Source organism: Anopheles maculipalpis, chromosome 3RL (assembly GCF_943734695.1).
Source record: "Anopheles maculipalpis chromosome 3RL, idAnoMacuDA_375_x, whole genome shotgun sequence".
NCBI lineage: Eukaryota > Metazoa > Arthropoda > Insecta > Diptera > Culicidae > Anopheles > Anopheles maculipalpis.
The window spans coordinates 89,177,610-89,204,636 of NC_064872.1; the positions used below are offsets into that span (position 1 = coordinate 89,177,610).

Here is a 27,027-nt window from a genome sequence, read left to right on the forward strand (position 1 = left end):
TGAAAATTCATTCAAGACCACGGACATCGCACACCCCATGGCAAAACGAGAGAGAGAGAGAGAGAGAGAGAGAGAGAGAGAGAGAGAGAGAGAGAGAGAGAGAGAGAGTGCCAACGGAAATGTGGCCAACTCACCACCACCATCACCAGCAGCACACACACAAACTCATACCAATAATCAATGAGCAATGTTTGCCTCTCATCATCAAGATTTTCCTTACGCTGCCTGCGTGCTTGCCACTGAGAACACCGTTGGGCTTGAGCTGGGAAAATCCAAAACATTCTTTTCTCCACCCTCCCGGGTGTATCTTTCCAAAGGGTTTCGGCCTACGCAGTACCCACACACACACACACACATACACGAATGCTTCACAAAACAACCAATACAGAGGGAAGCAAAACCCGGCATATGTGTACGGTCGATGCGCGCACACGTCGACCGTCGACAACTCGTCCTGGGCAATAGAAAGGAAAATCATATCAAAGGTCAACAGCATTTTCCCAGCCGCACACACACACACTCTCATCCCAGATAAGGATATTTTTTCTTTGTATTTTCGTTCTCTTTCGATCTCTTTCTGTTCAGTTTTCTCCTAGTTACAGACAAACGTTATCAATTTTCATCGAGAAGCGCGAGAGGAACTCCAGCTCGGAGAAAAGCGACTTGTTTTTCCACCGCCATTAATGCGTCGTGATAAGAAGCGACAAAAATAGATACAAAATATTCAAGATGGAAAAGCTTTTCTTTCTCCCATCACTCGACCATTCACATTCTGCGTGGACTGGAATCGCCACTGAACAGAGATAGACAGCGACAGAGCACTTGTGAATGTGTTTTCCCATTCCTAGATGAACCACTGGAAGAAAAACATTTCACACTCGTGTGTTGGTGTTTGTAGACGAGTTCGAACCAGAAGAACCAAAAAAAAAAGGGTGAAAGAGAGATGAATCGTAATGCTCAATGGTTTGGTGTGTTGTGTGCCTTGGAAGCTTGGAACGCAGAGAATATGAATGAAATTGAAATCAGAATGAAGCCACACGGCAGTTCGTCCGGGATGACTAGTGAATGTTCAGATCCTTTGCGATCATGGACAGATCCAAGAACAAGAGCAATTGTCAGGAAAAAATGTATTTTTTTTATAACAAATAATAAGTGAAAACAAGGAGAAGACCGAATTTAAAACAATATGGAATGCAATTTCACCATGGATTTTCAAATAAATCGTCAATGTATTCATTTAATTCATTTAAAGCCTCAATAGTCAGGATCAACGGAATTACCTTCACGATTCAAAACAAAACTATGAAAAGATTTAAAAGTACATAAATCGGCCGAATAAAATTTTCCGACCAGACCACAACCAGGGAAGGCAGACCATCAGTACGAAGAAAAAACACATAAGCACGGACACATAAACACGCTGCTCATCCATATTCCCCCAAAAATTCAAAAATAAACCACCCGCATCATGTTCACAAAAGACTGCGAATCAAACAAGACTAACGAAAAAAAATGGATAAAGTCAGGCCGTACCACACACCTTCACAGTGAACCCGTCACCTCACACACAGTCAGATCTAGTCGAAATAATCATCCAACAAAAAAAAATTCTGAACTCTGATTGAAAATTTCCCATCCTCATTCGCACGAAGAACAGTCCCTGAGGGTGCAAAGCATGGGGCTGTGTGTGTGCGTGCAGTGTCGTCGTAGCAGATGATCATTGATTCTAGCCAGCCAGACAGTCAGAAGTCAGTGCAATGTAGGGTGAATGCGTTTTTTCTCGCCGATCAATCGAGGTTATTATGATGATCGTGTGCCAGACGCATTCCCCCGCCCCCTCCCCCTATTTTCCACCTCTGTATCTTCTTCGTGGCTTGAAGACCCTCTAGGTCAAGCTTACTAGACTTGTTGATATCGCGTATAGTTTGATAGTTACAGTCCAAGTCATCACCACGGAGGAACGACGGTCCGGATGGGATTTCAACCCCGGTCCTGCTAAATGACAGGGCCGCTGTCGTCTCTACTTTCGAATCCACCATTATTGTTACGCAGAACACCGCTATCAATGATTCTACGCAATCACAATGCAACAATAGCACTCCTCATACCATCAAAAAGAACTTTATTATAATATCAAGTAAGCACTCTGCTCTCGCACCATCCTCTTGGATCGGTCATGGCTTATCATGGTGATCGTCTGTTGGAGAGAGCAAATTGTTTTCGCTGTTTTGCCAAAACCAATGCGCGAGAATGAAGTGGTACGGAGGGAGGGAAGGAGGTTGACTGGGGTGGGGGGTGCGTGAAGAGGGAGATAATGAAACTATCCATCGCCATTCGCCTCAGCGACTGACCCCACCATTCTCCACTCTGATGCTACTGTGGAACATATGAAAAAAACCCCCCGCCCCTCATTCCTTCGCCTGTGTTTGTGTGTGTGTGCGGATGCGTGTGTAAATGTACCGCTCGCACACACGTACGCACGCACAATCGAACTTACACACCCTTCGCCTTTGCGTAGCGCAACCCCTAAATAACAACCCCGTCCGTCAGTACACAGTACGCACACCAGCAAGCAAGGGGCAAGTGGCTGCGATATATGCGTGTGTTGTTTGCTGTTTGCTGCTGCCACCATTTTGGGTTGTGTGTATAACAGTCTAAGCTTCAAGTCTGTGCTCTTCAAGCGCTCTAAACTGCCCACAGAGCGAAAGGGAACCGACGATGATGATGATGATGATGATGACGGTTAAGGCTACGGGCGCATTAAGCAGCGACGGCCTACGTGCGTATTTATTATTTTCTCATCGCTCACGATGCGCGCACCCCAACAGCAACAACAACGGCACGGGCAACAGAGCTCCGATTCCCAATGAAAAATAGAGGGCACACAGCAACACAACGGAGACTTGCACGCAGGCAGACACACACAAAGAAAGTATGCTCGGTGGTACAGAGCAGTGTGTGTGTGTGTTGGGGGGTGGAGACGCGGAGGATTTATGTTGTGAATGGCTGTTGAGATGTAATTAAGAAACTTCCAAGAAAATGGATAAAAGTTGCGTGGAAATTTGTACAAAGTAGGAGCAATTATACCCAAACAGCAAAACAACGCAGGGCACACAGTTCTTTGCCGTAAAAGAAAGCAAAACAGGAAAGAACCCACGCAGGATGTAGGATTCGTAAAATTATGCGTAAAATTAACTCTCAGCTTCGGTGTTTACTTTTTAGCTCATGATTCTATCATGGTTTTGACGCAAATCAACATGAATATCGAAACAATTTAACATCTAGATCGAAAGTAGAGTTCCAGCATCCTCGGAACACTACTAAACTAACTTTATGGTTCATTAGCTCATAGTATTATACTGTAATATCATCATACCATGAATGTTTTACCCTGACACTTCAAACTCTACGACCACAAGTTTTCACTGTAAATATAATCACACAAGACTCATTGCATTTTCCATACTATCCTTAGTACAAAAACTATGCCTCCATTAGCACTGATCCAAGCAAACATTTACCTCTCTTCGCTGATTTTGTAAATATCAGAAGCAGCAATATCAGTCCTACAATGCATTCCCTCCAATTATTGATCGCAAGGGTTTAAGCGACGGATTAAGTCAGTCTCTAAAATCTATATAAGCAATTATATCGTCTTGTTCTTGACTTAACAACCTCCCAGGTCACGGAGAGCAACTATTAGATTACTAGACTTGTTGATACTACGTAGTTGGATACTCACAGCCCACACTATGGGAGAATGGTCAAAAACAAACATGACAAAACTGACTGGAGAAATTAGATGGACATTAGCAATTTGCAGGTTCGAATGCCAACATTTTACTCAAATTGTTAAACAGCTAAAAGAGTAACTAGGCCTGCTGTCAATTCTGACTTTATTTAGTTTGCTAGTGGCTGAATATTCAATCAAGACCAGAGGTATTGTGTGAATGGTCCAGATTGCTTTTGAAACTGGTCTTATTCGTTTGCCAACGCTAAGGAGCTACTTTTCGTACTCTACTTCTTTTTCTTCTTCTTCTTTGGTGTCCTTGGAGGGTATTGGTATAATATTTCTCGCTTCCTTCACTTAATATGTGCCTCGTTGCAGTACGAACGGGCCCACAGTATGCCATAGGAAGATCAGATCCGTCAGCGATTCGGCCATCGTACCTTCCCCGATATATGTTTCTATGACTAAAATTCGTACATTTGACTGAAATTAAAACTAGTTTCGACAAAACTTGATGGAAAACTTAATAAAAAAAAAAGGGTAATATTTTCATGTAACTTACTCGCTCGTGTATTCGTCGTCGCCTCCTTTGCTTTGCACTTGGCAAAACGAATGCTACGAAGACGGGGCTTTACGCAGGGATTACAAACTGTTGACTTTTCCTCGTGAAGCACTTTCTTTCACTGTTTCGTGCGTGACGAAGATTCCACCGCTGCTACAACCACTGCCGCTCTACTTCGTCTCTGGGCGTACAACAATTCGCTGTCACCACACGGTTTGCTGAAGCAGAAAAATGTTGCGTTGTACTTGCAAGAACGAAGAAAAGGGATTTGCGCCCGTCTTCCGACAGGGACAGGGTCCGGCGCGCAAAGGACCTTCTCTTCCACCACTCAACAACCTCCCCCGCGGGTGTTTTCGTTACCACCGAGCGTTTTGTTTGGATTGGGGATTTCCACCAACTGTGTGACTCATACAAAGAGGAAAATCGCTTTTTCTTGCCAAAGGTGGCGGAGGCTTTCTCGGGGGAATAGGGAGGAGATGAGTGTGGACAGGTGTATGTGTGTGTGGGCTGAGTAAACACACGTACAAGCGACACACGCGCGATACGCTCACACACATACACAAACCGTGCAACCACTATCGAAAAGAAATGCACAAGCACAAACAAACGCACACACTCGCGCGAAACATGAATAATTTGCTATTCGCTTTCGCTTATTTTCTTTTTTTTCGCGGAGAGAAAGCGGCTGACCGCTGGGCACAAACGCACAATATCACGCGAAGCGACAACACAACACAGGGCACACCAATTACCACTTACATACACAGATACGCAACGCACACAGAGGGCGAGAGAGAGAGAGGGTGGTTGCTGTGATGATAATTTCTTCTACAGCTCGGAATCGGAAGGATAGCAACACACCCTTGAAGGAACTTGCGAAGGAATTAAAAAATTTGCACCGAGAAAGATTGGACCGGAAACGGAACGGAAAATGAGAGAGAAGGCCTAGCCGAAACGCGCGCGGGATGCAGGATACGATCGGAAAATCCAACAAAAGTCGCGGAAAAGCCGGTGGAAATTTGTTGTTAGTTCTGCACTAGCTGCTATTGCTGGTTGCTTAATAATGCTGATAGGAAGGATGTAGAACGAAGAATGGCAAGAACACTAGGAATAGAATAACTGAAAATCGCTACTTCTCGGACGCACATCTACTGACCACGCCGTTCGTACCCGTCGGCTTCCACCCGTTCACCACCGTTGCTGCTGTCGCCGCTCTTCCACTGGCGGCAATACTGCTATCCATACTGTTTTCCACCGTACCAGCACTTTTGCCGGGTGGTTGTTCACGCACTCACACACATGTGCTCGATGGGAGGGGGACCGTCCTTTTACTACGCCTTCGAAAAAAACACTTCAGCTAGCGAGGCGAAATGCTGGAAGGAAAATGACGGCTTCGCTCCACTGGGAAAACCGTGGTTGTTGTTGTTCGTTGTCGTTTCGTACGCCAGAGTGTCAGCCTTTCGGGAGAGCCTTTCCTGGGTGGTGTTACCGGGCAACGGTGCAGCAGTGTTACTCTGTTTTAGCTGCAATCGTTTTCGCAGCTACAACGGAAAACCAGGGGTTGGAAAAACGTTTCCCCGGTCCTGTTCCAGCTGCTGCCTTTTTGTTCGAGGCAGACTTTTTTTCTACGTCTGGCCGCGTGTACAAGGATGACGGACGTGTTTCTTCCGCCCACTCCGAGATGTTGGTTCCGGTCCAAACGATGGAAAAACGCTGGTGGATGGAGATCACGATTTCCGCGACCTGCTGAACAACCAAAACGAAAACATACGCTACTGCCAGCCCAAGCGCACACACAGTGCACACACAACCACGCTTACGGACGCCACCTCACCAACACCACACTACTGCGTTTTACGCACAACTCACACACACACTCGCACACACTCGCTCGCTCGTTCACCTTTGCATTTCTTCTGTCCCAATGGGCACCATTTTCTCGACGTTTCACAAGGGCGACAGGTGACGGATTTTCCTGACTTTCCTAAATTCACATGAGACGGTTCGGTGCGTCCATGTTATTCACAGAAGCAGATGGGGCCGATTTTTCTACACTCAATTCCACACGTTCGCTTACATCATATCTCCTGCTACGCACGTCCGGGAGTGTTTCGCTACACGTCCTCGCTCTTCGAAATCGGTCTGACGTTTGAGAGTGTGTGAAGTTTCGCCTATGTGGTTTGCTTTGTCTTCTTGCAATACTGAGCAAGTGGTCGCTCACACCACGTACAAGTGGACGCCATCTTGCAAAAGGGTTGACAGGGAGTATTATTCTCACCACAGCAGAAAAACAAAATATTTGTTTGTTTTATTGGTTCGATTGCGTACAGAATGTGCATTAGGCAATATCACATCCTTTTCACTCTATTATTTTATCTGTTCGGTGAGAATCAGATAATCTTATTTTTTAATAATGCCTTCCCAAACTCACCACTTCATTCGCGACAAATTATAAAATTATTTTTCAGAACGATGACAATTTCTTTCAACATATCTTTGTAGACGTGTTTAGTTAAAGCATCGTGAAGTACATAAAAATATGAAAATATCGTCTTTTAAAGCAATTAAAATTAGCAATAGAGCTACCAACAGATACATGCGACTTTGTTTACATCAGAATTTCAAATCTTCCAGCACTGAACCACGTGCTGCAAACCTGTCAACTTTTTTTGTTTTCATTTGCCTGCAGACATCATCTGTCAAGCGCTTTTCTAGGATAAAAATGGCAGACTGCATGTATCGATTGTGTTATTTTTTTGGGCAAAATAGTGGTTATTACTATTAAAACTACAATATTACAGCGTTAAATCATCCACTAAAGTGAACTGCACAATGTATTGGTGAAATATAACTTTAAGATTGTGTCCCTCGTACAAAATTTCGAAGAATCGCTTTTATCGCGGACAACAACACAGGAACTGCTTGCGTTAAATTTGCAAAACACCACACAACACTGAACGGTACTTATAATCGGGCATTGGAAAATAAGGAGCCCCGTTAGAAGCACCAGATTCTCGGTTCAATCAGCATATCCCTGCCGCACCCATTTGTGAGCGTACGAAGCAACACCAAAGGTCGTGTTCGCAAATGTCGCAAAGTGCACCGAGACGGCATCCTCCCAGTGGAAATGTCGAGGTTAGCAGCATGTCGGCAAAGTTTGTTGACACCGAGTGGGAGGCTCGGGAGGTAAGTGAACGCATTCGTTATCCCTTAATGCTTACCTTCTTCTTTCGATATTTTTCGCACCGAAAACTGCAAGCCGGAAGGTTCCTCGACCATGGTTAATGATTCACAAGGGGAAGAAGTGCTTGTATTCATTGCACAGTGTTGAACAATAATTTCCAAAAACCAGTCCAACATGGGTTGCTTGCGACGAATACCCACCGTATACCAATGTGTGTTCTCAGACTTGTTGCTACTGTATCAAATCCACGGACGGAAATTTCTTGAAGCCACCACAACGAAGCGTTTCTCTCACGGCATGAAACTTCAAGAGAAAACTATTGTGTTCAATTTGTAACACAAACTGTTATTATTTGCATGCAATATTATTGTGTCTTGTCAACATCAACCCCGCCCAGTGTGAGGGTCGGTCATACCAGAGCATATCATTTCCACACCGCAGAAAACCAGCCACCCGATGCAGAATTTCCTCCGCCAGAACGTTCGCCGATGTCATTGATGAAACAGTCGCTGATGTCGGGCAACGATCTGCCTTTGCAGTGATCCCTCCAACCATACCATGCCTCAAAACCCATGCGCCCGTAAATCAGCTTGGCACATTCAATGGCAGTTGAAATATCGTCCCTCATAAGGCCTTCAAGAAATAGGAATATCAAAATAGTATGACCGGGCGATGCGCTTTGTTACCAGTTCGAACATACTCTGGCACGATACACCGCATTCGTTTGCTCCATAGTGTGAATCACACCAGTATCGATTATTGATCTGAAACAGCCCGTAGTCGGTGGAACCGTCCGTGTTCTTATTCGTCGCCGTAGTACTGAAGCTACTTTCCCACTGCACAAGACATACCCCTAAAATGGGAAAACACGATTCGAAAGGCCCATAGAGTGACACTGCTTAGAAGGCTCAACGCGACAATCTTCACTTACAATCAGCTAAATCCGATTTCGGGATACCATGACTGTACAACTCTCGTACCAACTCACATTTGTCGAATATTTTCGCCTCGACAATAGTGCTGCTTACCACCAAGAATGCGGACACGACTACGAAAGTTAGCTTCATCCTTTAACTGTGGTCGAAACTGATGCCATATGCTTACCGCTTGTGAGTATTTATACCAGTTTAAAAGCGCTCCATGCTAACTCTTCTATTTCAACATTGTCGGCGACCGTTATCATCGAACAGTAGATATGATATGCGTTTCGCGAAAATGCACTGTAACCGCATTTCTTGATTAAGCGTTTTTCGAGGTAATGGATTTTGGGACTACTGTTTAATTGAATGTAATGTCCCACTGCTCAGATGAGGCAAAAATTATGTCCAAAATTGACTAAAACTTTTTTGCAGTGTTCCAGAGCTAGAACGTCCTTTATTGTTCTCGAAGCTCGTATAGTGGATCCAACAATGGCGAGTGTTGTTCCGATCACTTTCACAAGCAAAAGAGCAAGATTAATGATTCAATACAGTTGAACCGCCAACCAGTACCAGCGTTGGACATCAATGTGCATTCTGAGGTGATTCTACTCCACCGAATCCACAATCAGAAATTTCTTTTTCGAACGAACGTTACATTTCTTTCTTGGTAAGAAAATTCAACAGAACAGACAAGGGCGAATCTTGTCGAACGAATAACTTGTTATTGTTTTGGTTAAAAACAACCTCGCACAATTTGATGATCGGTCATTGCCTCATATTTTTGCAATATTGATGTTAACGCACAACAAAACTATCTGTGGTTGACGGTTTTAAAGCAGAAAAAATGCACCTAGAAACAATCACTGATGTCGGGCAATGGTTTGCCTTTGCAATGGTCCTGCCAACCGTACCATGCATCAAAACCCTGTCGGTTGTAAATCAGCTTGGCGCATTTGATGGCTTTCGTAATATCATCATTCAGAAGACCTTCAAAACAAAGGGAAGACAATATCAATGTGACTGCCACAATACAATGCTGCTCCTGTTGGAACTTACTCTTGCATGGTACATTGCATTCGTTTGCCTCATAATCCGAATCACACCAGTATTTGTTATTGATCTGAAATATCCCATAGTCGGTGGAACCGTCGTTGTTCCTATGCGTCGCCGTAGTACTAAAGCTACTTTCCCACTGCACAAGACAGACCCCTGGAGAAGAAAAAGGATGGTGGAATTAGTGGAACCACTTAGAACCTTTAGAACAACACTTTTCACTTACAATCCGCTAACTTTGGTTTCTGGATGCCGTGATTGTATAACGCTTTTACCAGCTCACATTTCTTATACGTTTTGGCCTCGGCGATCAGACCGCCAACCAAAAGCACGGACAGGACTGTGAAAATTAGCTTCATCTTTTATCTTCTGTACGAAACTGATCCACTTTCTCTCGACTTGTATGTATTTATAGCTCTTGAGAGTTCACGTAATTAAAATACTTAATCGCGCTTCCATTATCGGTGTATTGTTAGTAAAGTTTAAAAAATTCTTATCGTCCAGTTTTAGCTTCATGTTACGAAGCAAGTGATCAACTTATGCATTGGGAATTTCCCTTGCTAATTTAGTTGGGAATTCCTGAGCCATAAACATTGCATTTATTATGTCAGCAAAACCTTATGTTAGCTCAATGAACTAAGGGTAGGTGTGTACGACACAGTGTTTAACGTATGTAATTCTTCATGTACTGGACAGAGCAGAGCAGTGTGTCGTTCACACATTTTAATCATTTTTTTTTTTGCTTTTGTATACACCATCACATTCTGTAAGGTTTACAGTTTCATCGTGAATCATGTTTCCACTCTTTGTATTCGTATCATTAGGTCTTAAAAGAGATGAAGATATATTCCATTGTAACAAACTTATCGTATATGATGATTTCAATTTATTGTTCAATTATCTCAGAAGGATTTTATCTATTCTAAACACCTATTGCATGGATGCAGAACGATCTTTGACACCGTTTGTGGGAAAGACGTAAGCAGATCTGGTCAACTACGGGTAGTTTTAAGTCAAGAAAGTTAGCATGCGAAGTCCATCATGCGGAATCGAAGTTCCTTTACCACATCGTATCTGCCTGCCGGAGGGTAAGTTCTTTGAGTGTTCGGTGCCCCTAACGAGCCCATTGGCCCAAACGATCGCCCAGTTGAATCTGCGGCTGATGTCTGATGGCAGGTCAATTAATCCTTGAGGGTTTTATTTGCCAAAAAAAGGAAAATGTTTGGAAGGGACAAAGGAGCCTTACTATTGTACAGCCTCTGGTGTCTTGCCATGAGAAGGATACCGAAAAACCCAGACAGAGCAGGGAGCTTTAAACCTGAATTGAGCCGCCGTAAAGTCCTTCGGTAGCAGATCTGAAGATGTGAAGGGCGAAAAGAATAAAAGAAAATTTTTGAACTAAAACCTCCTCTTCAGGCTGTCTTCCTTTTCATCTAGAAAAGACGGCACTCTCAGACGATCTGCTTTACTACAATGTTGTGTTTAAGTACTTTGGTGAACATTCTATTGACATCTCCTGTACACTCACTAGCAAATATTAGCATCCACTCAAAACAGAGCAAATTTGTTTATTATTCTTGTTTCCGTGTTGTACTGTTCACGAAATTCGTATCGTTCTCGCTGTTTATCGTCTGTTGTTTTTGTAGAATGCTATCAAAACAACGTGAACCATTTGCACAACATGTTGGCAAAAGCTGTGCCTACAAGTGATAAGGTTGTGTTGTGTAACACGTCTTACATTCCCGAAATTCTATTTTATTGTGATAGCGTATTTTCTGTCGATAATATCAGACATGATTTTTTTTATATTCTTGTTTGACGACAACAATACTAAACCCTTTATTTCTCCCTTTTCTTCGAATAGCTCAATCGCCTAGTTCGTGATCGCTCGTGGGCGGGGTTTATACTTCTAAATTGACTCCTATACTTAACACTACCTTTTCTGCAATATAATCATTTGAATGTTCAGTTTGTCAGTATGACTAATTATTTTTCCAAGCCATGTACTGATTTTAAGTAACAGCGCACCCTTCATCACCATTTCAGAAGCACGAACTAACACTCGGAAGCGTTTTGCCCTTGCAGTGATCCTTCCATCCGTACCAGGCGTTAAATCCATGGCGCTTGAAAATCAATTTTGCACACTTGATGTCGTCCGTAATATCATCGTCTAGCAGACCTGGCAAAAGGATGGAAACAGAAATATCGACAATTAATAAACCGAATCCAGCTTCCAAAACACTGATTCAAACTTACTGCTGCACGCGATCTTGCAGTCGTTCGCACCGTAGTTCGAGTCGCACCAGAATTTATTGTTTATCTGGAATATGCCATAATCTTTGGATCCATTTTTGTTGTTATTCGTTGCCGACGTGCTGAATGCGCTTTCGTGCTGTACGAGACAGATCCCTGCGATGAAAGGAAATCGTTAAATCATCCAACACTTTCCAACAATCGACAGCTTTTCACTTACAATCCGGTAACGATGCTTTCGCAATGCCATTATTCGCCAACGCCTTAGCTAGTTCACATTTGCTGAACGTTTTGGCCTCGGCCAACGCACAACAACTCGCGACGATCGCAAACAAAACCGTAGCGTACACTTTCATCCTGAATCTTTGACTCGTTTCGGCTCTCGGGAATATGGAAAACGGAGAAACTTCAAATACGAATGGTGCTGCTGGTAAAACATTTGCCGAGTTATATAGTCGGGCTTCCGCTAGCAAACCACTGTTAAAACACTATGAGCTACGGGCGCGTTTGGGCATAATTTTTGTACCCAGTACTACTTGAACATCATTTCCATTAGAAGCCAGTTTAAATAATGTAGGAGATATAATGTCTGTTTCCAAGCCATTTTTTATCTCGTTATGTTATTGTGTTGAATACACACGTTCAAGACAAGTATTTGCAAGTGTAGAACAAATTTGATGTTTTGCAATTATACAACCTAATTTTTAAATGGCTTAAAGTTACGTTCGGCATTCGTGCCCACTGTGTACAACACAGGAAAACAGTTGAAAGCACGCATGGAAGCGCAAGAACCAGGTCTACGTGGACGCTCTATCTCAGTGCCTTTGGTCGGGGATTTTCTTGACAGTTTTGAGTCGGGGATTTTTTGAGTAATGGTGTGGGAATCTTCTCACTTTGTTTCGGACACGTTTGGACTGACATTAAAACCGAGCTATCTCTTGCTGTGTGTCTATTTTCTCATATGCGCAAGAGTGTCGCATCTGCTTTGAAAGTCTCGCAGCGTCTTTATTAATTGAAGCTCTTAAGATAGAACTAAATATTTGACACGAATGTATTTGATTAAATTTTAATAAGCTCCATTATCAACACTGCGTGCGTTGCTTTACCGCAAACTTCACAAGACATTTCCTTCTTGGATTTTGCTTTACCTCGGCCATGTTCAGTTGAATGAAACGAATGTCTTAAGAAAATTATTTTTATGAAACAGGCAAAGACCTGGTGGAGAAGATGATGTACTTTTTTTTTGAAATAAAATTCTTTGCCAAAGTGCTTTTGTTATAACATTTCATGTTCATTCTTACAGTCCCAACGACAGCGCGAACTGGAAGAGGCTCGCGCAAGAGCTGCGCAGATGGAAAAGACGATGAAATGGTGGTCCGACTGTACGGCAAATTGGCGCGAAAAATGGAGTAAGGTAGGTCCTGTATCGACGCTGCCGCCGGGTTCAGAGCAGACAGTGTTTTTGATACGACGTTTTATGTGTGCGGGTGTCGTTAACATTAGACAGGAAGCAGGATGGGAAAATATTAAATCAATATTCTTACCCATAAACCCGCGACCTATTCCTTGTTAACGGTACCCCTTTTCCATCCTCGCCAGTCTTCTTATAGGCTCGCTTTGCTATTTCCCTATCGCAATGTAGAACAGATGGTAACGTTAGTGCAAAACAAGAGTTCACGTGAAATAGCTGTCTTGGACAGAACTAGTCCAAACAATTGTTCAATCAAATATACCTTACAGTGCACAAAATGCAGTCGTGTTTTGCAGAAATGCTCGAAGAGCTTGAAAAAGATACTTCCCGTATTTTGTCTCTCGTTGTGGTACATTAATACCACTTTGAAATATTCAAATTGGCCAAGAATACTAAATCAGACTCCTGCACTCTTTTTACTCTGGCAGGTGCGAACCGAACGTAACAAAGCGCGCGATGAGGCGAAACAGCTCCGCAGCAATCTGGAGGCTGCCATCAAAGAATCCAACTCATACAAGCGAGAAAAGTGTGAACTGGAAATGCAAATAACGCAGCTCAAGAAGGAAATGGAAAAGGTGCACACGCTGATGATGAAGCATGCCGGCCGTTTCAACAAAGCATCGCTGGATGCGGCCGACGAACCGGACCGTGATGGTCGGGGCGATAACAACTGCTCGCCCGACATTTCCTCCGACGGTTTGAAAAACGTCAACAGTGAGGATGGTTTGGTAACGAAGCTACCGAACCTGCCGGACGATGGATCCGGACCAACCGGTGTACTAGCTGCCAACGCTGCCAGTACCGATCTCGACATCGAAGAATACATCTTACAGGGTGGCGCCATGCCAAAACATTCCGTAGAGTTTAAGGACAAAAGTGAACAGATGGCGGAAGAGCGTCGCCTCATACAGCAGCTCTCCAAGGACGATTACGACGAGGATTATCTGTTGCAAAAAATTTCCATGCTACAGCTACGCCTGGACGATGCCCAGAAAACGATCCAGATCGAGCGGGAGGAGAAAAACGCCGTACATCGAAGTTTGGAAAAGGCACGCCAGGATATGCAGGAACTGCGCGACAAATGTGAGGAACTTCGTGCAGCCAAACAGGACGCTGTGCGTGAGTTGCTAACGCTGCAGGAGCAACATCGGGTGGAGATGCGCATCACACACAACTCGCTGCAGGAAGAGATTGCCGCGAGGGAAACGCTCGAGAGACGGTTGTGTGAACTGCGCACAGAGCTGGAACGATTGCAGGCAGAGAACGCAGCCGAGTGGGGCAAACGGGAACGGCTCGAAACGGAAAAGCTTAATATGGAGCGGGAAACCAAAAAGCTGCGGGCCGAGTGTCAAGATTTGCAGGAACGGCTCGAACGGAAGGGTCGACCGCTGGTTAACAGTGACGTTGAGCTTCGCTCACTACAGCAAGAACTGCTCGATAAGAATAAGGTAAGGGTATGTTCCTTCGAACGGGGGTTTATTATAGCGCATATCTTCTTTCTCGCAGGAACTTAGCGACATTCGTCATTCGCACAGCAAAATGAAAAAGATGCTCTCGGAAGCAAACACCGAGCTTGGGCATGCCGTTCGCCGAGCGGAACAGTACGAAACTGAAGTCAAACGGTTACGGTCCCGTGTGGAAGAGCTCAAGCACGAATTGGCCTCCGCCGAGGATGAGCTCGATGCAGCCTGCAACCACGTGCGTCGATTGCAGCGTACAAACGAAGAACTGAGCGGCCAAACTGAAGGTTTACAGGTGCAGATACAGCATCTACAAACAAGGTGAGAGGACAGATTTGAAAGAGTGGAGTCGCCACGTTTTTTTTTATCTGCACTGCATTAGTGATGAGATGGCACAGCGCTTTGAGAAGTTAGACAAAACACGCCCGATTAACACACTATATTGGCAGACAGGTTTTCGGTTGCCTGCTTCAACTAATCATTTGGTGATCTTACACGATAGTAGTCGCCGATACTAACACCTCATTTCTAATCCGACTAAAATCGTATCCTATTCACCAAATGTCCCAACGAAATTGGTTTCTTTCTACCTAGTTTCTGTACATTTGTTTGTTCTTTTCTTTTCCCTTTCGTTTTTTCCACTCATATTGGTCTGGTGCTGGTGTACACTACTCAACATCTGCCTCTCTGCTCTGGTGGTTGGTTTGCCACTAATAATCGCACCAACCCCTGTGTCGCTTTTTCGTATTAACGATCACGCGCCACGCTACCATACTACTAACCCTCTTGCTACACTAACACGTTACGCGACCGCGCGTCCGACAATCAGCGGCAGTCCGAAGCAGCAGCAACATCATCAACACGACGCGGGCAACTATAAGGCCACAAATCGCTCGAATTACACCGCCAACGTGAGCTACAAACCTAACATTAACGATCTGAAACAACTCTTTGACAACTCGGCCTCATCACGTCAGTTTCCCGATCGAATTGGCGGCGGAGGTCCATCCAAAGCTTCCGGTTTACCAGTCCGCGAGCAACAACCTTCGTCCCTTACCTCCAGCATCAATCCGCAACCTCCGTCGTACATTCCACTCTCGTCCGGTTCGTACTATGATGCTAAACCGAGCTACATCGATCACGATGCACCATCGCCTCCATCGCTCAACAACAACAAGTACGAGTTCGAGCGTGCCAAGCAAAAGTTTGACAACATAACGCGTGCTGCAGCGGCCGCTAGTAGTGGCCATAAGTCCCGCAGCTCCGGTGGAGCCGCCGGCTCGAAGCAACACAATTTCGCTGCTGGAGGTTCAGCTATCCCGAAGCGAAACACAGCCTCCAGTGTAGCGCCGGGATCCTCCTCCGCTACCACTTCGTACTACGAACCGAACGTATTCCCCGGAAACGGCGCAGGAGGTCGGGGAGCATCACATGGATGCGATGATATGCCTCCGACGAAGAACCAAAGCCACATCAACGAAACCATACAGCTGTTCGATGTTAGTCCGGGATCGTACGATCAATCACCGGGCGGAAATGCACCGAGACCTATCGGGCAGCAGCCACCACCACACAAACCGATTAACATTGGCAAGATGAACGAGGTCAATCTGGATGGGTTAAAGGTATCGGAGGACGATGAAGTGAGTAGCGCGCAATCCACCCATTCCAAGTTTAGCTCCAAAGTGGCCCGGTTGGGATTGATGAACCCGGCCTGTACTCGTTGGATGTGTGGTTTGCGATTAAGAGAAAAGTTGCCATTTTGTTTGTAGCCATGTGTAAACTTGATAATCTTATAATTTCGCGTAGTGCATGTGTGTTAACCCCTGTTTTCTGTAACTGTAATTTAAAATTCTTGTTCTTGTTCAATTTTGAGTTTCTTGTGAACACTTTCTAATGTGCCGTTCTCCGTTGTCTCACCTTTTTCCCGCCCTACACAGACTCCGTAGCTCACATGGATCCACCAGTCTTCTTTCAGCCAACGAAGATAATAGCGATAATGAATGATGTAAGCATCAATCGCACTTCCAAACAACCGTGGACACAACGACGACACTCTTTCTCAGGCAGACTTAATATGGTTCAGGACAAACTCACTAAAAATGCGTCCAGTTCTCCCCTAGTGCTTTAGGCCATCATTAGCTTAACCGAGGGTTACACACATCACAATTATATTGGTCTCTTAAAATGCTCTCTCAGACTGATCTAATAAGGACACACACACATACATAACAGTCTTGAAGTAGTCGAATCGAGCAAACGAATTCGGTTCAAATGTAACTTGTAATACTCAGATAATAGACTCAGTACTTACGTAGAGTAAACGTAAACGTAAAAGTATTATCCATGCAAAACATGACGATTCCTTTTTAACAAGTCTTTCTTTGTTCTATTTTACAAAATGAAGATTTAGTAGTAGTGGTAATAGTATATTACTTCTAAAGCTCAAACAGTACAACAGACAGACAGACAGAAAAAAGTATTTCAAACATTCATGTAGACCATCAATCGTTCACTTATCCCTTCTTCTCGGGCTTTTTTTTTTTGTTCAAAATTCTCTTCTAAAGCACGGTTCAAGTGAACGAAGACTATTAAAGATAGCGTATCTCGTGTATAGAGAGTTTCAAATAGTTTGAATTAACAGAGCGTTAATTGTGTTAGAAATATAGTTTATCATATTCATATAAATATATGTAGATCCCTAATAGATGTATCTCGTTCTCTCTCACGATCCATCATAGGCCAATTAATATCCGAACGATTCTCTTATTCGGGACGCAAAAGTACACTCGTTGAAAGCGGGTTTTTCGTTTGTGACGAATAATCCTATTTATTTGCTCTTTTAATAAAACGAGAGTGTCACTTAAAACGGTTAAAATTAATTAGTGCAACTTGCTGTTCACTACTACCTCGCTGTTCTATATGTTGTAAGTAATTATAGCTCCTCTGGCAGCTCTGACAACTCGGCTGCAGTATTCTTATTGTGCCTTTTGATTTTCCGTTAAAATATCTCCTCTAACTGGCAGTGTTTCTTGTTGAACAAAGCATTTCACTACTCCTATGGCACCACCACACTCTCCTAACATTTACCATTGGCCGGTGGTTTCGGTCGACAGATTTTACTTCGCCCATTCTCACCGTACACGATATTGCACGAGAAGGTGAAGTAACCACAGGTGGACGATTTTGTGTAGTACGTCGACTCGTAGTTCTTGCCCGGGATGGCCGGCACCTTGCTCTTCTCGTCGATCCCGGTGACCTGTTTCGTTACCGAGATGTAACTATCCGGATGACCGGTCTTCTGTGTCGGTGAGTCCGGTTCTGGTCCTTCCTCAACACCATCAGCGGTTACCGTTTTGGTCGTCGTCGGTGGTGTGTCCTTCTTTGTGGACAGATAGCGCGTAGTGTACTTGGGTGTCGTACTAACAGCATTCACTACCGTTTGTTGCGATCGTTCCGTCGTCACAGCGTGTACCGTCGAACGGCCATTTTGTGTCTGAACTAGCCGGAAGTTATCGCCGTGCGGTACGAATGCCGTTTGCTTCTGAGTTGGTCCACCTTGGGTGAAAACTCGTCCATTTCCATTCGTGCGCACCGTTACGGTGGACGGTTCGGTGACCACATAAGCTACGGGAGTTGTTTTTGCCGGGGTTTTAGGTTCCGTTGTCACCTTATCGCCACTGCGCGTTATCTTTGGCGTGGTTTCGTACTCTTCGTCATAGTCTTCCTCCTCTTCATCGACATCTTCGTACTCTTCCTCTTCACCGGGAGGAGGCGTGGTACTGATGAAGTTCACTGCAAGAAGCCATTCGGTTGAGTCGTGGTAGAAATAGTTCAATTGAGTCGAAGATTAAATCGCTCTTACCTAAACTTTGCTCAGACGTTCGAGTCCGCATACCGTTGGTGTCTACAGATTCCTTTCTGACCGTGGAACTACAAGGAATACGGATGTTAGTTATCAATACCACTAAGGACTAATCACCAGGACACACACACTTTTGCATGCAATTTACAAGTGTGCTGTTTTGATGACTTTTGCCTCTCTTTACTACACGATGTGACTATTGTTACATGCAGAGTTAAATTCATTCGTGATTCCTATCAGAACTAGTGTCGTGCGTGTGTTAAGAACATGCCACTACAGACTGAGACGCTTGATTAACCATACCCAATAGATTTTCCAAACAGTCCAATCGATTGGAACAGCGGTTTGCTCTTCTCACGATACGTGTTCACCTGTTCCTTCGTGCCAGAAGCTGCCTGTGCCGCTCCGTGGTATGCAATGCCAAACCTGTATAGAAGCAACACCCCAATTAGAATCACGCCGAACAGAACCCCAGAGGTTAGTACACTCACTTGAAGTTGCCACTAATTTGCGACTGACTCTGGCCCGAGTGAGCACCCGACTGCGCGGATGCTTGTCCACCTCCGTTGAAAATATTTTGCTGATCAACAACACCTTCACCCTGCGGACGGAAACCTATCTGCGCCTGGGAAGAAGTTTGTCCAGGTCCGCTTGATTGTGCATCGGCCAAACCACCCTTCTCATTAGCCACCACCTCCGATTGACTCTCGTGCCCTAAGCCTCCACTCTGGGACGTTGCCGATGTGCCACCCGTCTTCGAATCAACCTGGACCAACGATTGCGATTTGCCAACTCCACCCGTACCTTGGGCAGAACTCATGGCACCTTCCTTTCCGCCCGAGACTTGTGCCTGTGCTGCACGGTCCTTGTCGCTGGTTTGAGCACTGGCACTAAACGAACCGGTACCCGTGTACGTACCGGACACCTGCGTCTGGGCAGTGCCCCCATTCTTGCGTCCTTGTGCGGAAGCCATCACTTCTCCATTCTTGACTGACGATTCGGCTTGTGAGAATGAGTCATCTTCTTCCTCTGGCAATTGAATGGATTGCGGTGGTAAACCACCACCTCCGGCTCCCTGGTCAATGGTTGATGGATATTGATCGAGAGCAGATCCACCGGTGCCTGTTCCTGCCGGATAGTAACCTGTCCCTCCTGTACCTGTGCCCGGGTATAGACCGCCTGCACCCGTTCCCGTACCAACTCCTCCCGGATATAGACCGCCTGCACCTGTCCCAGTACCTGTTCCGACTCCTCCTGGATACTGTCCAGATCCAACACCTCCCGGATAGGTGCCGGTTCCTGCTCCTCCAGGATATTGACCTGCTCCTGTTCCAGTTCCGCCTGGATATTGGCCTGCTCCTGTTCCAGTTCCACCAGGATACTGTCCTGTTCCTGCGCCAGTTCCACCAGGATATTGTCCAGAACCGTCAGGATATTGACCTGTGCCTACTCCTGTGCCTCCAGGATATTGTCCAGTTCCACCAGGGTATTGACCTGCCCCTATACCAGTGCCTCCAGGATATTGACCAGTTCCTACTCCAGTGCCTCCAGGATATTGACCAGTTCCTGTTCCAGTGCCACCAGGATATTGTCCAGCTCCTCCAGGATATTGACCTGTTCCCACTCCAGTGCCTCCTGGATATTGACCAGCTCCACCAGGATATTGTCCAGCTCCTGTTCCAGTGCCACCAGGATACTGTCCTGTACCTGTGCCTGTGCCAGCAGGATATTGTCCTGTGCCTACTCCAGTGCCACCGGGGTACTGTCCTGTTCCTGCTCCAGTGCCACCTGGATACTGTCCTGTGCCTGCTCCAGTGCCAGCAGGATATTGACCAGCTCCTGTTCCAGTGCCAACAGGGTACTGCCCCGTGCCTGCTCCGGTGCCACCAGGATATCGTCCCGTGCCTGCACCAGTGCCACCAGGGTACTGTCCTGTTCCTGCTCCAGTGCCACCGGGATATTGTCCTGTGCCTGCTCCGGTGTCACCAGGATATTGGCCAGCTCCTGTTCCAGTGCCACCAGGATATTGACCAGTTCCTACTCCAGTGCCGCCAGGATACTGTCCTGTTCCAGCTCCAGTACCACCTGTAGGATATTGTCCAGTGCCGGCAGGGTATTGTCCTGGATACTGTCCAGCTCCTACACCTCCTCCAGCGCCACCGGGATATTGACCTCCTCCTATCCTTGTACCACCAGGATATTGACCTGTGCCAACTCCAGAGCCTCCCGGGTGTTGACCTGTTCCTGTACCGGTACCTCCGGGATATTGACCTACACCGGTGCTACCAGGACGGGTTCCTCCAGTACCAACTCCATGTCCTCCGGGATAATGACCTGTACCTGTACCAGTTCCTGAAGGATACTGGCCTGCTCCAGTACCTCCTGGATACTGTCCACCTGCTACGCCTCCTCCAGCGCCACCGGGATATTGACCAACCCCACCAGGATATGGGCTAGTACCAGTGCCACCACCTGCTGGATATTGTCCAGATCCCCCTCCCGTACCTACAGGATATTGACCTGTTCCAACACCTTCTGGATACTGGCCAGCACCACCAGGTTGTTGTCCAGTGCCTCCTGTAACTCCTCCTGGATATTGTCCTGCACCCACTCCACTTCCAGCTGATCCAGGTCCTCCAGGGTATTGAGAACTACCAGGATACTGACCTGTGCCAGGATATTGTCCAGTCCCTGGTCCTCCAACCATGCCTGGCTGTTGTCCTCCTACTGTACCTGTTTATTATACAAACAAACAAACGATCAGTTTAGAACCATTCGTTTAGCAATTGCTTGAATTCCTAATCCTACTTGTTTACCTCCTGGATGTTGTATTCCAGTTCCGGGTAATGATCCTGTTCCTGTTCCCACTCCTCCAGTGCCAGTTGGATATTGACCACCGACCCCAGTAGATCCTGGGTAATGTCCTGCCCCACCAGGATACTGACCTGGATATCCAACGGTGCCTGGGTGAATAACTGTTTGCGGGCCTGTTCTAGGTTGTCCTCCATGCACTGGAAGATGATGCACGGTTTGTTGTGCACCACCCGTCCCTACCAGTACTGTAACACCACCAGGATGTGCGTAAACCGTTTGTTTCGGAGGTCCATGGCTGTCGGGAGGGCCAGGAATGATTTTCACTGGGCCGTGACCATCTAATCTACTATCGGAGCCAATCACAGTTTGCTTTGAGTGACCCGTGCCAACTAAAACAGTTAAACCGCCAGTAGGGTTGACAACGGTATGATCCTGGCCTGGCAGAGTCACAGTGTGTGGAGCTGAAGGATAGACACCATGTACTCCAGCTCCCGGCAGAGGCGGTCCTACAAGATGAGGATGAGGACCATGACCACCGACCGGTCTTCCACTAGCGTCATGTCCTGTACCAGGTACTCCACCAACAGGCCGACCATGGCCAATACCGAGAGGTCTTCCCTGTGCATCAAATCCACCGATTGGTCTTCCTTGTGCATCGACTGCTGGACTTCCAATCGGTCTGCCATACGCATCTACACCTCCAGCACCTGTGCCTGCATCTCCAGTTGGTCTACCACGTCCATTTGTACCTGGTCCAGGGCCTCCTACTGGTCTGCCATGACCATCAACACCTGGTCCTCCAGTGCCCGGTCTCCCTGAAGCATCTGGACCTCCTGGTCCTCCAGAAACTCGTCCATTTGTATCTATTCCTCCGGTTCCAGTGCCTTCTACTGGCCTACCATGCACATCAACGCCTGGTCCTCCAATTGGTCTTCCATATGCATCAACTCCTGATCCACCAGTACCTGGTCCTCCGATGGGTCTTCCATAAGCGTCCACAACTGATCCACCAGTTCCGGGACCTCCAATCGGTCTTCCGTGTGCATCCACGCCTGATCCACCAGTAACAGGACCACCAATCGGTCTTCCGTGTGCATCCACGCCTGATCCACCAGTTCCAGGACCTCCAATCGGTCTTCCGTGTGCATCCACGCCTGATCCACCAGTTCCAGGACCTCCAATCGGTCTTCCGTGTGCATCCACGCCTGATCCACCAACACCGGGTCCCCCAACAGGTCTTCCATGAGCGTCAACACCAGATCCACCACTACCAGGTCCTCCAACAGGTCTTCCATGAGCGTCAACACCAGACCCACCAGTACCAGGACCTCCAATAGGACGTCCATGAGCGTCTACGCCTGATCCTCCTGTACCAGGACCGCCCAAAGGTCTTCCATAAGCATCAACACCGGAACCACCAGTTCCTGGTCCTCCTATAGGTCGTCCATGCTCATCAACACCCGGCCCTCTAGGTCCTGGTCCTCCGACAGGTCGTCCCTGAGCATCCACACCTGATCCTCCGGTTCCTGGTCCGCCAATTGGCCTTCCATGTGCATCTACACCGGTTCCACCTGTTCCTGATCCACCAATCGGTCTTCCATGAGCATCCACACCTGGTCTTCCTGTTCCTGGCCCACCAATCGGTCTTCCATGAGCGTCAACACCAGATCCACCAGTTCCTGGTCCTCCGATTGGCCTTCCATGAGCGTCAACCCCGGATCCTCCAGTTCCCGGCCCACCAATCGGTCGTCCATGCGCATCAACGACGGGTCCTCCTGTTCCTGGTCCACCACTCGGTCTACCATATCCATCTACATCGACCCCTCCCATGCCTGGTCCACCACTCGGTCTACCATGACCATCGAATCCAGTTCCTCCATGTGGATGTCGACCATGGGTTCCAACACCAGATCCTTCCGTACCAGGGCCGCCAATAGGTCTCCCATGACCGTCCACTGGACGCCCGTAAGCATCCAACCCGGTTCCACCTGGACGACCGTAAGCATCGAGCCCACCGCTAGGTCTCATGGAGTGTCCGTTGGAACCGGTATCGTACGCCTCCGGTAAGCGTAGCTTATCCCCTGGCACTTTGAGAGGGTCGGGTCTGCTGTCTATGAAAAGGACAGTATCGTTAGCACGATCTCGTCAGGTCTGCGTCATTAACTCAAGAAGCATACCATAAACGTAGCTGCCGCCACCATCAACCGCTCCGTAGCATGAAGTGCAGTCACCGCCAAGCGATTGGCTCTGTGCTTGTCCCATACCGTTGGAACCAACTATACGGGAGGAGGACACGCATTTTAGCGATCACATGGGAATCTTTAGTCTCGAAAAGCTTACCTACTACCGCCCTGGAGCTATGCTGTGTGGCTTCTGCTTCAGCTTTGCCATCTTGACTGTTGCCAAAGTGCAGATACTGCGATTGGGTCTGACCACGGAAACTGGGTAAGTAATAACCATGCACAATTTAGTATACTGTACGACTTTTTCTCAATTCTGTCAACACACTCAATTAATACCTACTTTCCACGAATATTGCCATTCCGTTTCACTCTGGACAGCGGGTTGTTTGTTAGGTCTATCGAGTTCGAAATGTCCTCTGAAGGATTCTGGAAAGTTTGTATAGAAAATTATGATTTTTATTCGTAGAGCCTTAAGAGATGCAACAGTCGCTGCCGGCAGCTCCAAGAAGAGCAGTTTCATGCCATGTAACCTTCACAACATGAAACGAAATTCCTTCGAGTCATCTACAATAATCAACAAATCTTTCTGGTGCGAGTCATTGGTCTGTTCTGCAACATTAGAGCCTGTATGTAGAGCATCCCTCCTATCAGGTGTTATCAGTTGAGGAACCTAACGCACACACTGCTCTAGGGTAGGTCTAATTCTGATAGTTTTTTCGCGTTTTGTTATGTTATATATTATGATTCTACATACATCAACAAAAAAGTCGTTCGCAATTGTGTTAGGAACTGCTGAACGAGCTGGACGAGATTAGTATAGAACCATAAAATTAATGAAAAGTAGGACAGAGAGCGGAACACGTAAGCGTTCCAATTGTGTTACAAAAAAACACAATAATTGTGAAACACTAGAAAAATTCAGTTCGGCAGCAATAAAAAAAGACTTCTCTGTTTCCGCCCGGGATCGAACCGGGGGCCTTCCGCGTGTTAGGCGGATGTGATAACCACTACACCACGGAAACAGCTGTGCATGAGAGCAATCCAACGCCCTACATAAACTTCTAACCGTGATCTTACATTTACATTGTCGTAGCTCATTTTACATCATATTTTACCACTTACAGAATTCAAAATTGCCGTTTGTACTGTCGTTGCGCAAAGCGCAAACAATATAAGCGCCCAGCGCGTAGGGCGCTCCATTTGACTCTGCGTCACTTCGTTGAGTTTGTCAATTGCAATATTCACACCCAGGATAATGTGTTATATTTTTTCAGTCTGTAATTTTGCACTTAAATCACATTTGGTAACATTGACCCCACTGGCACTCGCTATCAACACTTCCCCTCCGTTGCGTAATACAAAGACGCAGTAGAAACCGCTTCACTGTTAGAAAAATTGGAACACAAATTCAATTCACAACACGGACATTCGGATCCTGTGTAACGATTTCTCAGTCACTTTCAAAAGAATGATGAACGACGTGTTTATTTCCCTACGAAGCACAACCACAAGAACACACACACGCACGCACGCAGGGCATCCAAAATCGAAGATTCTGCCACTTCAATCACCCTCTCGAGATGAGTGTCTAGAACACTCCCGGCATCACCAGTAGAGAGTGCTCTAGTAACTTTAGCTATCGACACTCGCTCGGTTCCTGCTGCACACACTGCTTCACACACTGTCTGATCCACACAAGACACAGCGACCGATCAAAGGCTGATTGATTCCATCTGCCACCGGAAGCGCGCGGGATATGTGTAACACCCTTCAAGCGGAAGAGAGATCTCCGACAGGCCCAAGATGCGACCGTTCCGGGGAACAGTCCGACGGCAAGTGATTGGCACATGGGATGCGATTTCAAATCTTAGATGGAGGCTGGCTGCTGCAGAGAAACAACTCTCCAATACAGTAGTAGCAGCATTCTCATCTCTCAGAATGATTCTTTGATCGTTTTGGAATGCGTGTAGCAGTAGAAGAAGCAATTGTTTTTCTTTACCATGTTGCGTTATTATTAATTTCTCTCATGTAGAATCATCTCTTCTTCTCCTCTGAACAATGGAAGTTTTTAAGTCTCTCTCTAATGGAAATACTTCGGGGTGTGCGACACCATGATCACGAAATCGAAAGTGATCGTTACTTAACCCATAAAATACGGTAGTTTGTTCTCCGTGGGCACAATTGTACGAAGAAAGTCTGATCGTATTTGAAGTCAAATCGAAAGAATCAATCTTTGTATGAAACAAAAGCCACGTTTGATATTTAATAGGATAGAAGTACAACTTCTATCCTACATGTCTATATTGGTCAGATGTTTTTTAGAGTGTTTTATTTTTTATTTTTTAAAGTGCTTCAAAGGAAGTTTGCTCCATACACTGCTTTGAAGCATCAGCTGTAAAAATCTAAGAACGCAAACAAAATCAGTCAGACTGAAAAAGCAAACAGAATAGAAAAGCAACCCTTTGTTGTCTCAAAAGCATCCAACCCTTACGATCAAACAGCAACATCTGGTGAAGACTCTAGTTCAAAGTTGATCCATGATGCCTTTAGAAAATAGCTTTAAAGTATTGCAATTAGATCACAACGTTTGCAAAATGTGCCGCGGATCGTAAGCCTTTCACATCGAGACTTCGCGCACGTTACGATTAACATTAACCCGGTGGTCTAAATACGCATGTGTACATCGCTGGCTTAGAGTCTGACTGATAAGCAAACAAACCGTGCAACATATGCAGGAAAGCCAAACACACGGGCAAGAATCGAGCGGTATGCGTTATCATATTTTGCGCGCGCATTATTAGCTCATCGATTTACTTACTTACGTTGGGAGGGTTTTTTTTTTGGAGCAGCTTCAATGGAAGCTGTAACGGAACATTTAAAGTAATCAGTCTGAAAATAACGTACGAAGACATTCGAAACTTTTGCGCCAGTCGCAGATGGGACAATCGTGTGGCGTATGCCGTAGGTGCTATCTCTTCTCATCGTCGCACAGCTTAGGGACCTATTTTAATGTCTACTGACGAAAAAACGCTGTGACATTGACCCCTGGAGGTGGTGGTTCCGAAAGCGCGATTTAATCGTTTGATGACCGGGCGCGCACAGTTCCTATCAGTCGATTCCTTTACCCACGACGGCCGTCGTCACATATTTTGGGAAGAATTTCGTGCTTTCGTGTCCTCTTCCGCGTTCGGTAGCTGGAAGATGGGGATAAATTGCGCCAGGTTCGAATGGGTGGAACGGTTTCAGTTGAATAAATTAACCGATGAGAGGTGTTTGTATGAAAACAGCCTTAAAGAAACCTGTACGATTGTAACTAGTGGAGCAGCACAAGCGGTTCCATAGTGTAGCGGTTATCACGTCTGCTTTACACGCAGAAGGTCTCCAGTTCGATCCTGGATGGAACCAGCGCCGATTCTTTTTATTATTACTACCGGCCGCGATGCTTCTTTTTTACATTGAAGTATGCAATATATGCATCAAGCATAAGGGACGGAGACTGAGGACAAATATTCTTTATGGAGGATCCCCCCTA

General features: G+C 46.1%; 5 protein-coding genes and 2 non-coding genes across 9 annotated transcripts in view; 2 read left to right on the forward strand and 5 right to left on the reverse strand.

The window, feature by feature from the left end:
• Nucleotides 1-4,369, reverse strand: part of LOC126561391 (homeodomain-interacting protein kinase 1) — a 199,835-nt gene extending 195,466 nt beyond the window's left edge. For 2 of the 3 annotated variants that reach the window (XM_050217505.1, XM_050217503.1), the window contains exon 1: nt 4,293-4,369. The gene's annotated coding sequence lies outside the window, so the exon portion shown is untranslated. The remainder of the gene's footprint in view (nt 1-4,292) is intronic. The other variant, XM_050217504.1, reaches the window with a different exon arrangement.
• Nucleotides 4,370-7,374: 3,005 nt separating this feature from the next.
• Nucleotides 7,375-16,641, forward strand: LOC126563573 (coiled-coil domain-containing protein 102A). Its single transcript, XM_050220219.1, has 6 exons — nt 7,375-7,478; nt 13,006-13,116; nt 13,602-14,621; nt 14,680-14,954; nt 15,463-16,276; nt 16,574-16,641. Exons 1-6 carry the CDS (start codon nt 7,380-7,382, stop codon nt 16,580-16,582), a joined length of 2,328 nt encoding a protein of 775 aa, XP_050076176.1. The 5' UTR covers nt 7,375-7,379; the 3' UTR covers nt 16,583-16,641.
• LOC126563309 (lysozyme c-1-like) lies at nt 9,247-9,808 on the reverse strand. Its single transcript, XM_050219940.1, has 3 exons — nt 9,676-9,808; nt 9,453-9,605; nt 9,247-9,383 (listed from the first exon to the last, which is right to left on the reverse strand). The coding sequence occupies exons 1-3, from the start codon at nt 9,806-9,808 to the stop codon at nt 9,247-9,249; spliced, it is 423 nt and encodes a 140-aa protein (XP_050075897.1).
• LOC126563247 (lysozyme c-1) lies at nt 11,481-12,072 on the reverse strand. The gene is made up of 3 exons (XM_050219876.1): nt 11,923-12,072; nt 11,706-11,858; nt 11,481-11,628 (listed from the first exon to the last, which is right to left on the reverse strand). Exons 1-3 carry the CDS (start codon nt 12,056-12,058, stop codon nt 11,492-11,494), a joined length of 426 nt encoding a protein of 141 aa, XP_050075833.1. The 5' UTR covers nt 12,059-12,072; the 3' UTR covers nt 11,481-11,491.
• A 1,071-nt stretch (nt 16,642-17,712) lies between the features above and the next one.
• Nucleotides 17,713-24,711, reverse strand: LOC126563542 (uncharacterized PE-PGRS family protein PE_PGRS54). The gene is made up of 12 exons (XM_050220188.1): nt 24,618-24,711; nt 23,836-23,921; nt 23,653-23,753; nt 23,490-23,588; nt 22,822-23,423; nt 21,315-22,761; nt 20,839-21,231; nt 20,704-20,769; nt 18,990-20,583; nt 18,802-18,924; nt 18,499-18,566; nt 17,713-18,428 (listed from the first exon to the last, which is right to left on the reverse strand). The coding sequence occupies exons 1-12, from the start codon at nt 24,693-24,695 to the stop codon at nt 17,713-17,715; spliced, it is 5,373 nt and encodes a 1,790-aa protein (XP_050076145.1). The 5' UTR covers nt 24,696-24,711.
• On the reverse strand, nt 24,445-24,517 carry Trnav-aac (transfer RNA valine (anticodon AAC)). Its single transcript has one exon. It is a non-coding gene; the product is annotated as a tRNA-Val (tRNA).
• Nucleotides 24,712-26,827: 2,116 nt separating the features above from the next.
• Nucleotides 26,828-26,900, forward strand: Trnav-uac (transfer RNA valine (anticodon UAC)). The gene has a single exon. It is a non-coding gene; the product is annotated as a tRNA-Val (tRNA).
• Nucleotides 26,901-27,027: the final 127 nt, after the last annotated feature.

Excerpts from the sequence above, each read along its gene's own strand:
- LOC126563573 (XM_050220219.1), top strand. The coding sequence starts at position 7,380 with ATGTCGCAAAGTGCACCGAGACGGCATCCTCCCAGTGGAAATGTCGAG. Across the intron at positions 13,117-13,601 it reads GGCGCGAAAAATGGAGTAAG|GTGCGAACCGAACGTAACAA; the intron begins GTAGGTCCTGTA and ends TTACTCTGGCAG. Across the intron at positions 14,622-14,679 it reads AACTGCTCGATAAGAATAAG|GAACTTAGCGACATTCGTCA; the intron begins GTAAGGGTATGT and ends TCTTTCTCGCAG.
- LOC126563309 (XM_050219940.1), bottom strand. The coding sequence starts at position 9,808 with ATGAAGCTAATTTTCACAGTCCTGTCCGTGCTTTTGGTTGGCGGTCTG. Across the intron at positions 9,606-9,675 it reads GAAACCAAAGTTAGCGGATT|GGGTCTGTCTTGTGCAGTGG; the intron begins GTAAGTGAAAAG and ends TTTCTTCTCCAG. Across the intron at positions 9,384-9,452 it reads ATGCAATGTACCATGCAAGA|GTCTTCTGAATGATGATATT; the intron begins GTAAGTTCCAAC and ends TTTGTTTTGAAG.
- LOC126563247 (XM_050219876.1), bottom strand. The coding sequence starts at position 12,058 with ATGAAAGTGTACGCTACGGTTTTGTTTGCGATCGTCGCGAGTTGTTGT. Across the intron at positions 11,859-11,922 it reads GAAAGCATCGTTACCGGATT|GGATCTGTCTCGTACAGCAC; the intron begins GTAAGTGAAAAG and ends CTTTCATCGCAG. Across the intron at positions 11,629-11,705 it reads CTGCAAGATCGCGTGCAGCA|GTCTGCTAGACGATGATATT; the intron begins GTAAGTTTGAAT and ends TCCTTTTGCCAG.
- LOC126563542 (XM_050220188.1), bottom strand. The coding sequence starts at position 24,695 with ATGGAGCGCCCTACGCGCTGGGCGCTTATATTGTTTGCGCTTTGCGCA. Across the intron at positions 20,584-20,703 it reads AGGCTCTGGAGTTGGCACAG|GTGGTACTGGAGCTGGAACA; the intron begins GTCAATATCCTG and ends AATATCCTACAG. Across the intron at positions 18,925-18,989 it reads CAAATTAGTGGCAACTTCAA|GTTTGGCATTGCATACCACG; the intron begins GTGAGTGTACTA and ends GCTTCTATACAG.